The following is an 11,916-nucleotide window of genomic DNA, read 5'->3' on the forward strand; positions in this document are numbered from 1 at the left end:
GGGAGGAAGAGCTGATAGGACCTGTTGACTTTGGATATGGGGAGTAGGTAGGTATCAGAAAAAAGCACCCTGGCTTCTGGCTTGGTTACTGGGTACAATGACAAAGAGCAGGTTGGGGCAATGGGGATTCAATGTTGGATACAGGATTTCCAGGGGAGATGCCTCGGGGCTGCTGGGTTCACAGGGAGAAGTCTAGTCTGCAGACACGGGCTTGGGAACACTTGGCACCAGGGTCACTGACAGCAGGAATGGATGAGATCGCCAGAGAGAAGCGGAGTGGGAAACACATCTCAAGACTGTCAGCGGACCAAGCCCTGGCAGGGGAGTTGGAGGAAGCAGAGAGGAGGGAAGCCCAGCTCACGGTGACCCCCAACCTGGCCATGGTTCCTGAGTCCAGAGATGGTCTGCCCCTCACAGGCCTGGGGAGAGCAGAGGCTGCCCCAGCCTGAGACCCTGGAGGAGGACCCCAGAGGCTGACCTAAGGGGCATGTCCTGGCCTACCAGGAAAAGCTGCTGCCCAGGCAGCTGGGCCTGCCCCCTGCCCCTGGGCTCCTTCAAGTCCCACCACAGAGGAGCTGCCCTGCATGCAGTTCTATGCTTGGCTGTCTCTGTTCTCCTGTACTCTTTGGGGCCTCAGTCAGAACCTCTGATGGACCCAGGAGAAGAAGGTAAGGGCCTGATCCCAGACTCGCAGTTGATTTTGCTGAGCCTATGCCCCACAGGGTGCCCGAGCTGGGGCTTCCCCTCAGAACCAGCTGTGGGTGGCAAGCCTGGCTGAGCAGGGCCCTGTAGTCACAAGAACTTTGGACCCTGTCCTTCAAGGCCTTGATTCCTTGGAGGAATTTCTTCCCACTGTGATTTGCATGCCTGGCCCCAAGTGCAAAGAGGGAGCATGACCTGAGCCCACAGCCGCAAAGGGCTGGGGGTGTTGGGAGCTTGGGATTCAGCCAGGCCCTCTCTGGTTTGGCCTCTTCTGGCTTCGGGTCCTGGCCCCGCCTGCCTCTGCCCCCGGCCCTGCACCTTGTCCTCCACTCCTTGGCAGCTGCCACTACCTACTCTGCCTTGGGAATCCCAACCCAGCTACCCACTGTCTCATCCTGCTGCCTCAAAGGCAAGGCCACATCCCTTGCACTGTGTGGAGGCCAAAGATGGAGTCACACAAAGCCACCAACATGACGTTTAAGAAACTCCAGCAGTAAGCCGGGTGAAGTGGCTCACGCCTGTAATCGCAGCACTTTGGGAGGCCGAGGCGGGTGGATCACGAGGTCAGGAGATCGAGACCATCCTGGCTAACACGGTGAAACCCTGTCTCTACTGAAAATACAAAAAATTAGCCGGGCATGGTGGTGGGTGCCTGTAGTCCCAGCTACTCAGGAGGCTGAGGCAGGAGAATGGCGTGAACCCGGGAGGTGGAGCTTGCAGTGAGCCGAGATCACACCACTGTACTCCAGCCTGGGCGACAGAGCAAGACTCAGTCTCAAAAAAAAAAAAAAAACAACACCACCAAAAAAAAAAACTCCAGCAGTATCCTAGCAGACTGGCAAGGTGAGTTGAGGGCACATGTTACCAGAATTTAAATCCTGGCTTGGCCATGTATGCTGGGAGACCTTGGGCAAGTTACTTAGCCTCTCAGTGACCCAACTTCTCAGTGAAATGGGGATTATAACAGTACTTACCTCATAAGGTTGTTAGCAGGATTAAATGAGTCTATGCCAAGTGGAACGGAGCAAGTGCTCTGCAGTGTTAGTGATATCCTTGTGGGCACCCCGAGGGCAACAGCTCCTCATAAGAGGTAACCTGTGTTCATTCTGAGGGAGGCGCTTGCCCCATCTCCTTCCTCCTCATTCCCTTCCCGCTGGGGATTTGACTGTCTCTTTCTCAGGACTTAGGTTGGAAGATCTGGTCAGGACAGCAAAGGGTTTGAAATAGAATCTCTGATGCTGTAGAATAATAGTACTGATGTTGTTCTAGCACTTTTATTTTGAGACGGAGGTCTTGTTCTGTCACCCAGGCTGCACTGCAATGGTGCGATCTCGGCTCACTGCAACCTCCACACCTCCTGGATTCAAGTGATTCTCCTGCCTCAGCCTCCTGAGTAGCTGGGACTACAGGCATGTGCCATCACGCCCAGCTAAGGTTTTTGTATTTTTAGTAGAGACGGGGTTTCACCATGTTGGCCAGGCTGGTCTTGACCTTCTGACCTCAAGTGATCCGCCCACCTCAACCTCCCAAAGTGCTGGGATTACAGGCGTGAGCCATCACACCAGGCTGTTCTAGCATTTTCTTACAACAGCCCTGCTTAATCCATGTTATAGATTGAGAAGATGAGGCTCAAACAAGTTCACTGCAATTTGCCCACCTCACTCCGCAATAACACCATTATGTCACCTTGAAGTAACGATGAAATAGACTCAGAGAAGGACCGTCTCGGCTGTTGGACTCTCATCTTGCCTGGGCTGGGTCCTCCCACCTTTACCCTCTACAGTGAATAGGGGCTGAGAAGTCTCAGGGTACAAGGTCCAGTTTTGGGAGACCAGGTCATGAGGGTAGAGCTGGTGTGTCCCGTCTCTGGCCGGGCCTGGCCCTCAGCTTCTATTGCCCTCCAGGTATCTGGGGTGGCTGCCAGGGCTATGCCCAGGGGAGTCTCACAGGTCCCCTGCAAAAGGCAGGAAGGCAGCCCCTGTCCTTGTGCTCCTGCATGAGCTGAGTATGACGGGGCATGTGCAGGTCCCTTGGGGCCTGGAGGAAGCTCCTCCAAGGTCTGAGACCTGAGTGTCCAGAGGCCCGAGGTCTCCTGTGAGATGTGACTGGATGTGATGTGAGGACCACCTGGACTGGACCAGATTTGGCAGTTTCTAGAGCATATTCTTCCAGTCTCAGATATGAAGGGACATGGCTGAGAACCTAGAGTTTGAATGTTAAACCCAGGAGGGACATGTGTCAAGCTCCTCTCTCCACCTCACTGCCACCGATGGGAGCCTCTAGGTCCAGAGAAGGCTGTGCTGTCTCTCCCTCAGCCCTTGTTTTGGATTTTTCCTTCATCCAATGCCAGTTTAGATTTCCAGGTCTGGACTCTCCTTTGTGCTATTCCTTCTTTCTGGGATACTCTTCCTAACCTCTCTAGCTGGGCCAGCTGCTTCTCGTCCCTCAGTGGCCAGCCGAGATGGGCTGTTTGGCCATTTCTTCTCATTCTTTTTCTTCTAAGGCCAATCCCTGGCTCCACATCGCAGCCAGCAAGTCCCAAATCCTATTCTGGCCACAGTACCCTACTCCCCTGGCAAAAGTCTTTCCATGTTTTCCAGTGTCCTGAGGACAAAGTCCAAATTCCTCTGCTGGGCTGCCAAGGCCATTGGACAAGTAGGAGTAAGTGAGGATAGATTTGGTGGGGGCCGTGGTGAGGGGCTCCTGTCACGGGCTCTCGCCTTCTCATGAAGAGAGGAGGCTGTCTTCTGCTGAGAGTGGTATTGGGGGTGGGAGGATGTGGGGGTTGGGGGTGGTGAAGAGGGTGGAGAGAACTTCAGAGTCACAGTAGGAGCAGGAGCCAACCAGGAAAAGGCAGTGTCACTGAGGAGCCGCAGTGGAGATTCAGCTGAGAACTTTTCTTTTTTGTATTTTTGGTAGAGACGGGGTTTTTGCCATGTTACCCAGGCTGGTCTTGAGCTCCTGGGCTCAAGCAATCCACCCGCCTCAGCTTCCAAAAGTGCGGGGATTACAGGCGTGAGCCACCGTGCCTGGCCTCAGCTGAGAACTTGATAGAGAAGTTCGCAGTGACAGCAGGCTGTCTGGCTGTACAGATTTCTCTAATGGCCACTCACAGTGGGGCGGGCGCATCCAAGGCAGATGGATGGATTTGTCTATGGAGGGGGTTTGGCTGGGAGGGTGGGACCCAAGGGCAGAGGGCTAAGGACTTGACAAGTCCCTCAAAGAGCAGGTGAAATGATGGCCACAGAACCTTAACTAGATGGTTAGGGGGTGGGCAGGAGGGGGCAGTGAAGTCAGGGGGCAGCAGCTTTACAGAGGGAGAATGGAGATGCCAGTGGGCTTCTGGTTGCAATGGAGGCAAAGAAAGTATTCAGTGAAATGATTTGAGCAGGCTGCAGGCAAGAGGTTTTGGGAAGCCTACTTTAGTGATTGAGGAGGTAGACACATTTCTTCCCTGCCCATGCTTTACCTAGCTGGTACCATCACCTGTCTCCTATTACAGTTGGGTGTCCATTACCCTATGGGATCAGTGCTCTGGGGCCATGAGCCCTAGTCTCCATCTCCCGTCCTTCCCAGGAGAGCCTGGTGCTGGACTCACCCACGGCAGCTGCTCAGTCAGATGCTTATGCCAGGTAACCCTCTCTTTCCCCATTTTCTAAGCCTCTGGGCTTCTGTTTTTCCTTTAGTTTCTTAAAAGAAATATTGTAAATAGCCGGGCAAGGTGGCATGTGCCTGTAGTCCCAGCTACTCGGGAGGGTGAGGCATGAGAATCGCTTGAACCTGCGAGGCAGAGGTTGCAGTGAGCAGAGATTACGCCACTGCACTCCAGCCTGGGTGACAGAGTGAGACTTGATCTCAAAAGAAAAGAAATAATGTTAGAATTGCAAAAGAGTCTAACCCTGTCTCAGATGAAAGGACAGGGTATTTCTCCCCATATTACAGGAAAGCAGGACATTCTGTAGCCCCATATCAGGCCAGGAGTGGGTCATAGTGATAGATTGCTCTTGGGAACTCAGGAAGAGTGAGAACTGCGGTAGAGAGCAGGGGGCTTTGGGAGGGACAGATTCAGGGCCAACAGGGGCAGTGGCCTACCTTCCCTATCCCCTCCCAGCTATAGGTGGGTCTCTCCTTGCTCCTTGCACACTCACTGCCATCTGGCCATGCCGGAGTCCTTCATCCATCCAATAAAGAACCTACTCTATGTCGGCTGGGTGCGGTGGCTCACGCCTATAATCCCAGCACTTGGGAAGGCTGAGGTACGGGCAGCCACAGACAGGCTCTGAGGCAGATTTTCGTTTTAGCTTTAGGATGATCACTCTGGCTCAAGGGATGTGTGTGTGCATGGCAGGGGGAAGGGGAATGAAGAGAAAAGAGCAGAAGCAGGGAGAGAGGAGGAGGCTGATGTGCCACTCAGGCAGGAATGAAGAGGGTCCCTTCTGGGCAGTGAGCATGAAGATATGGATTGTCAGACAAATCTGTGTGAGGGAAACCAGAGGAGTTGGTGATTTGTCAGTGGACTTGGTTGAGGAGACAGTGACGGTGCCAACTAGCACTGCACCGAGTCTCTACCCTAGATGCCCCCTGAGCGTGGCACCTCCGGGTGAGAGAGAGGAGCTCATTCAAGATGAGAGGAGCAGGGTCAGTTTTGAATATGGTGGGTATGAGGCACCCTTGGAGCACCCAGGGGAGCCATTTCTGTTGTCCTTGGTGTTCTGGGACACGCCTTGTCTTTCTCTCCCAGGTCTGTTCACGCTGTTCCCTCCCTCCATTGGCAACACTCTTCCCCTCATCTGTCAGCCCCGTGTTTTCTCCAGGAGACATCCTTGACCTTTTCTGCTGAAAGCCAACTTTTTGTTGTCAGAGCCTCTGTAGTTCTACCGTAACGTTTCTTTGGAGACAGGTCTCATTTCCCTGCTTTTCTGGGCATCTTCCACGGGCTTCATGCAGTCTGCACCTCGAGAAGCAGGAAGTGATGAAACACTTGAGTGCTGCTTCCCGTGGCTCTCCATCACCCAGGAAATGGCACTGCATGCTACAGAGGGGAGATCCTCCCAGGGCTGACTCCAAGCAGGAAGTGACTCTCACCACCCTAGGGGATTTGAAACACCTCTCCCATGCCCAGGAACCTAGAGCAGGCCAGCTGGTGCAGCCACTGCCCAGACACGGGATGTTCTGGTTTCAGAGGTGGGGCAGGGAGCTGTAGCCTCCCAACCACCCTCAGGGAATCCGCTGAAGAGGCACAACCGAAGGGAGGTGCAGTTGCCAGACAAACCAGCTGATAACACCAAACACTTAAGGCCTCATATTGAACTAGCATGTGAGCAAATGCGAAGGACTCAGGTCCCTCACCTCTCCCTGGGACTGGAAACCGACCACCTTCCCAAGGCTGGCATCCACTCCGTCCTCTCCCTACCTAAGAGGAGAAACCACAGGCTTTTCTGAGGAGACCCTCAAGGCATGGTTTATGAGGCTGAGATAGGAGTGAGGAGTTTGCTTTGGATGGGGCAGGGCTTGGGGTAGGGGAGGAAGGGTCTCTGAGGTGAGATCCTGAGATGGAGACAATCACAACGGCAGCCGCCATTTTATTGCCAATCAGCCATGAGCCCCGCCTTCCATACACAATGACATTTCATCCCCACAATCGATTAACACAACCATGATAGCCATGAACTCCCAACTCCTCCAGCTGCTAGTGCTCAACGGGAGAGTCCCCTCCAGGTCTGTCTCATTGCAGAGCCCATATTCTTTCTGCCTGGCCAGCAGTTACTCTCCTCAATGAGCAGGCACTGGTGCGGTCTTGCGTGGGCACCAGTCACCCCTATGGAAATCCTTGATGGATGTTACAGGACAGGATTGGATGTGAGGGGTTTTGGAAATGGGGCTCAAGAATCTTCATCATGAGGCGTTTCTGCACCTACTGACCTGAGATATAGAGAGGAAGTTCCATGGACTCCAACACCCAGTTCCAAGGAGGCACACATTAACCTTCCCATGATGTGGATGTGTGGGAACACATGGGCTCTTAATCACACGCCATGCAATCCACAGAAGAGCTGACCCAGCCTGGGGGCATACACGCACTCATGTGTACTCAACGTTCACATGCACTCACACCCTGGCTCGGCTCTGGGGACGCTGAGGCTGGTGTGGGAAGAAGGGCGGCTCTGGCTCCGTCAGATGAGGCTGGCGATGCTGGATGTGGTCTCGTGACGCCGGCCAGCAGACAACTGTCCTGAGATGCTGAAGATGCTGCCATGGCCGCCATGGCCACTGTGGGTGGAGGGAGTGGCCATACAGATGGAGGGGCAGTGTCCGCTCACACCCACTTGATACAGCAGCAGGCCCAGCAGCAAAAGCGAGCCCAAGGCAGCCAGAGCAATGCCCACAGACAGCATGGCGGCAAGCGGCCGAGCAGGGGCAGGGGCGGCGGCCAGCCCGGCCAGGGTCAGGCCGGTGACCAGCAGCACGAGGCCACTGAGCAGCACCACGAGGGCGTCGGCCCCTCCGCCACTGCGCAGCAGGGCCACATGGTGGGCCTGGCGGATGCAGTTCATGTCCTGCACAGCCGAGCTCATCAGCTGTTTCACCAGAACCAGCAGAGCCAGCAAACAGAGCACAGTGCCCGTTGCTAGCCGCCATTCACCTGAGCGGCTGCTGGTGGTTGACAGCAGTGCCACGCCGCCCGCGCCACAGCCTGCCACGAGGCCCACGGCCACGACGAAGCAGAGCGCCGAGCGCCGCGGCTGCTGGGACCACCACAGCTCCACCTGCTCTGCCAGCATGTCCGGGGGCAGCCCCCGGCCCCCTGGGGCTTGAGCCTCCTGTTCAGACATGGCTTGGTCAGGCAGGGGTCAGGGTAGGAGGTCAATGTCAGGAGTCAGAGGGTGCAGATCACAGCCTGGAGCACCTGCCACCTGCTTGGCAGCTACAGGCCCAGAGTCCCATTCCTCTCACAGTCCAGGATATGGTCACCCTCACCTGTAGGGGAAGGATCACAGTCTTACCTTCCCAGCCCACCTGTCCCCCACGGTCCCACCTGGGAGCCTTGGGGATGATCCCTGAGAATCCACCCCAGTGTTCCCCCGAACCTCCCCTGGGATAGCCCCCTCTGCAGTACTGTCCCTTGGGAATGGCTCTCCAATGACCCCAGGGGAGTACCCTGCCCATAGGGTACCCCCTAAAACCCTCCAGGGAATCCCCTCACCCAGGCCCTGACCTCTCTGCCTCTGGCTCTCTCAGTCGCTGGTCCCATCCCGGCTGGCTGAGGGAGCTGGTGCCACGGTGGACGATGGGACGAACAGCCAGAGATAAAGCCTCATTCAGGATCCTACTCACATGGCCTCAGCTGTCACCACTGGTTCCTCGGGAGGAGCTGTGGGGATGGAGGGGGCACTTATGACTTAACCCTTCTGGAACCAGAAGCCTGACTGACCTTGACACTTCTCTTTTAGGGCTGTGTCTCCTCCTTCTCTGTGGGTTAGGACCAGACCCATAACACCCTCCCTCCCCTAATATCCCATCCAATCTCACAGCCATGAGTTTGGTAATATAAGCTGCCAGTTCCCAAATTCCTCTCTCCAACCTACATCTCCGTCCTGAGTCAATTGTCACCTTGATGTCCCTGTGATGCAACAGGTCCCAACCCAAGCTCGTTGTCTTACTCTAACCTGTTCCTTCTGCGTTCCTCACTTCAGGCATGGCATCACTGCCCTCTCAGCCAGCTCCTCCTCCCTCTGCTGTATCTAATCCACCTCCTGTCCCTGGGGCTCCACCTCTAAACATTTCTCTAGCCAGTTCCCTGCTCTCGTATCCTTGGCTCCCGCCTCCACCTCCTCACTGGTCTTTCTGCTCCCCTTGCTCTTCTCCACACTCGCCATTCCCCCATGCCATCCTCCTCCACGATTTCTCTAAAGTGGAGCAAAGGAAAAAGGAGGGCTCTGGATTTGAACCCCAGCTCCAGTCCTTCCCACCGGTAGGAACATGGCCAGGCACCTAACAGTGGCTGCTGATTTAACCTGTCCTCCAGAGGAAAGCATGTCTCACATTGGGCAAAAATAAAGCACATGAGGTCCCTGCCCTCAAGGAGCCCCAGTCTGCAGCAGAAGACAGAGACAGAAGCAAGCAGGCCAGTGCCTGTGCTAAGTGTGGGTGTGGGTTAGTCAGCCCAGAGCCCTGCAGAGCCCAGGAGAGGGGTCTGGGGGAGGGGCCAGGAAGCCTGAATGGTTCGTCTCTTAGAGCCTCAGTCTCCTTGTCTGAAAAGTGAAGACAATAACATTTATCTTGAGGGGTGGGGATGAGTCACCTGACATCTTCGTTTCAGAATTCCAGTGGGGCCTAGAGCCTGCATAGATGCTCAAAGGGTGCTTTTTTGAATACACGAAAACGATGTTACCCCTCCAAGGCAGGACAGGGCAGAAGACGTAGGTCCTGGGTCATTCTGGGAATATTACTATGTGGCCGTGCACAGGTTACATCCTGACGAGGTATCTGTCCTCCCGGAGACTCCTTTGCAGAGGCTGACCCCTACCCGCCAGGTGGGCGGGGGCTGGTGCCGATGCTCTCAAGGAAGTAGGGGAGGTGGGCGTGGCCGTGGAGTCAGTCCCAGCATTCCCCTGGGCTGTGACTTCGTTGGTCTGAAAGTGCTTGCACAGGTGTGCTGAGACAACGGGTGCCAGGCTGGGGGCGGGGTGGAGGTTCTCAGGGGAGAAGCGAGTGGGAGAACATGGGGGCGGTGGGGCGTTGGGGGACAATGGGGGAACTCACGAGAAGCCTGGATGTGCTGGATCCGATCCGAGAAGGCAGGGCCGAGCAGGTGGGGCACTCTAGCTTGGTTTCCGGGGAGACACTTCACCTGCCTAACCTGCACTCAGGTGAGCCTGCCGGGAGGAGGATGAACAGGTGTCGTTTCCAGGGCAGGGCCTGAGCCGATTGGCTGACGTGGCACTGCTCCTTCTGCTGGGCTGAGGCATTCCTGTGAAGGGAGGGGCTTCTGTCCGCTGCAGTTAGGGCTCGGAACACAATTCGCAGACCTGGGCAGCAGGAGGAATGTCGTCTATCTGCCCCAGAGCCTGGGCGCCAACCCATTCCACAGCTCCGACCCCGATTTAGCTTTAGCTCCAGCTTCAAAACCAACCCCTAACTCTAGCTGCAGCTGCAAACCCTAGCTAGAACTCCCAGCTTCCACCCCTGCCCCAGCTCCTGCGTCACATCTCAGCCCCAACCCCCAGCCCCATTTCCAAATTCAATTCCAGTCCCAACTCCAAATCCAACCCCTAATCTGGCTAGAAACCTCAGCTCCCAACTCCTAACTCCAACTCAAATTCTGGACTAAGGTCCTAGATCCCAATCTCACGCTCAGCCCGAACCTCGACTCCTGTTCCTGAATCCAGCCCCCAAACCCAACACCAACCTCAAACCCAGCTTTAGCCCCAAATTCCAACATCAGCGGACCCCCAAACACAGTCCCAGTACCTCCATCCCTTGGCCCTAGGCTGCAGCCTCCAAAAGCCCCGTGCTCATTCTCCCTCAAATGCCTGGCTTGCCCCACAGACTGGATCTTACTGGGGAAGCAGGATTTGAGTGAACAGGGAGGAGGGGTGAAGGCCTTTCAGGCAGGAGACAGGAACTCCCAGAATAAACACTTCAGAAGAAATGCCACACTCCTTCACAAGGCTCATAAAGCCCCTGCCATATACACCAGGCCAGTCATTTGCCACTGGCACCCTGCCCTCCTCTCTGCCCTTCCAGTTTTTGAACTCAAGAGTTCTCCCTTGCCTGGGATATTTGCCACTCCCCAGCCTCAGTCTGGGCAACTTGCATTCTTCAACTGAGATGCCACCTCCTCCAGGAAGCCTTCCCTGACTTGCAGGCTGGTTTAGAGGTGCCTCTTTGGTGCACCCATGGCCCCTGTGCTTCCCCAACAACTACTCTTACTGCAATATGCTTAATTGCCTATTATGTATTTACCTGTCATTCCCTGCTAGATGTGTGGTCCCCAGCAAGCAGACGGACAGTGCCTCTTTTGCTAATCATCATGACCTCAGTAGCTAGTATGTAGGACGTAATCAATACATATTTGTTGAATGATTGATTAGCAGACTAAACGATAGCATGAACTGACAGCTGTGGGGGTTTTGAGCAGGAAGCATGTGAGAGGAAGCTGGAAAGACAAGTTTGGCTCAGGCTGTTCAGGGTCTTGAAGGCCCATAGTGAGGCACTTGGGCTGTGTAAGGGGCCCATGGAGGGTTCTAAAGTTTAATAGGGACACGGTGGGAGCTTCTAATAGGCAAATCTGGCACCACGCACACACCACCCTCTGGACTGGTGAAGGGCAGGCTGGCTGGAGCTGTTGTAGGCTGTCCCTCATCTCCTGGATCAGCCCCTGTGATGTCTCTTGCTTTCTCCTCCTGATGTGTATGAACTAGAAAAGAAAAACAAGATCACCCTTATCTTGTTATTATCAGTTGACAAAATAATGGTGCTCGACCTGCTTTCGCATCTCTTTGCTTTGTTCTGCGGAGATGACTGGAGGCCAGTCATAATTCTAGAACAGCCCTGTCCGCTAGAAATATAGCCTGAGCCGCCGGGCATGGTGGCTCACACCTGTAATCCCAGCACTTTGGGAGGCTGAGGTGGGCGGATCACGAGGTCAGGAGTTCAAGACCAGCCTGGCCAACATGGTGAAACCTCGTCTCTACTAAAAATACAAAAATTAGCCAGGCATGGTGGCAGGCCCCTGTAATCCCAGCTACTCAGGAGGCTGAGGCAGGAAAATTGCTTGAACTTGGAGGTGAGGTTCAGTGAGGCGAGATTGTGCCATCGCACTCCAACCTGGGTGACAGAGCAAGGCTCCGTCTGGGGGCCGGGGGGTGGGGCACGGGGAAGAAAAAAGAAATATAGCCTGAGCTACATATATAATTTAAACTTTTCTAATAGCTGCATTCAAAAAGGAAAAAGAAACCCATGAGATTAATACATTTAAATTAATACATTTTAATTCCAAAACACATTTTTATATATGTTATTGATGAGCTATTTTACAGTTTTATTTTGTACAAGGTATTTTATTTTTATTTTTAAAAATAGAGATGGGGGTCTCGCTATGTTGTCCAGGCTGTTCTCAAACTCCTGGGTTTAAGCGATCCTCCTGCCTTGGCTTCCCAAAGTGCTGAGATTACAGGCGTGAACCAAAAGTCTTGAAAATTTGGTAGGTAT

General features: G+C 54.5%; 1 protein-coding gene across 2 annotated transcripts; it reads right to left on the reverse strand.

Moving 5' to 3' along the window:
* Positions 1-6,266: 6,266 nt before the first annotated feature.
* On the reverse strand, positions 6,267-9,575 carry TMEM125 (transmembrane protein 125). 2 transcript variants are annotated; one of them, XM_019029040.4, is made up of 3 exons: positions 9,466-9,575; positions 7,919-8,074; positions 6,267-7,680 (listed from the first exon to the last, which is right to left on the reverse strand). In XM_019029040.4, exon 3 carries the CDS (start codon positions 7,533-7,535, stop codon positions 6,876-6,878), a length of 660 nt encoding a protein of 219 aa, XP_018884585.1. In that variant the 5' UTR covers positions 7,536-7,680; positions 7,919-8,074; positions 9,466-9,575; the 3' UTR covers positions 6,267-6,875. The 2 variants fall into 2 exon arrangements, with proteins under 2 accessions (XP_018884585.1, XP_055202527.1); XM_055346552.2 differs by lacking the exon at positions 9,466-9,575 and adding an exon at positions 9,005-9,214.
* Between the last annotated feature and the right edge of the window lie 2,341 nt (positions 9,576-11,916).

Source organism: Gorilla gorilla, chromosome 1 (genome assembly GCF_029281585.2).
Source record: "Gorilla gorilla gorilla isolate KB3781 chromosome 1, NHGRI_mGorGor1-v2.1_pri, whole genome shotgun sequence".
Classification (NCBI taxonomy): domain Eukaryota; kingdom Metazoa; phylum Chordata; class Mammalia; order Primates; family Hominidae; genus Gorilla; species Gorilla gorilla.

Bases quoted from the DNA above. Each gene is read 5' to 3' on its own strand.
- TMEM125 (XM_019029040.4), bottom strand. From the start codon at position 7,535: ATGTCTGAACAGGAGGCTCAAGCCCCAGGGGGCCGGGGGCTGCCCCCG.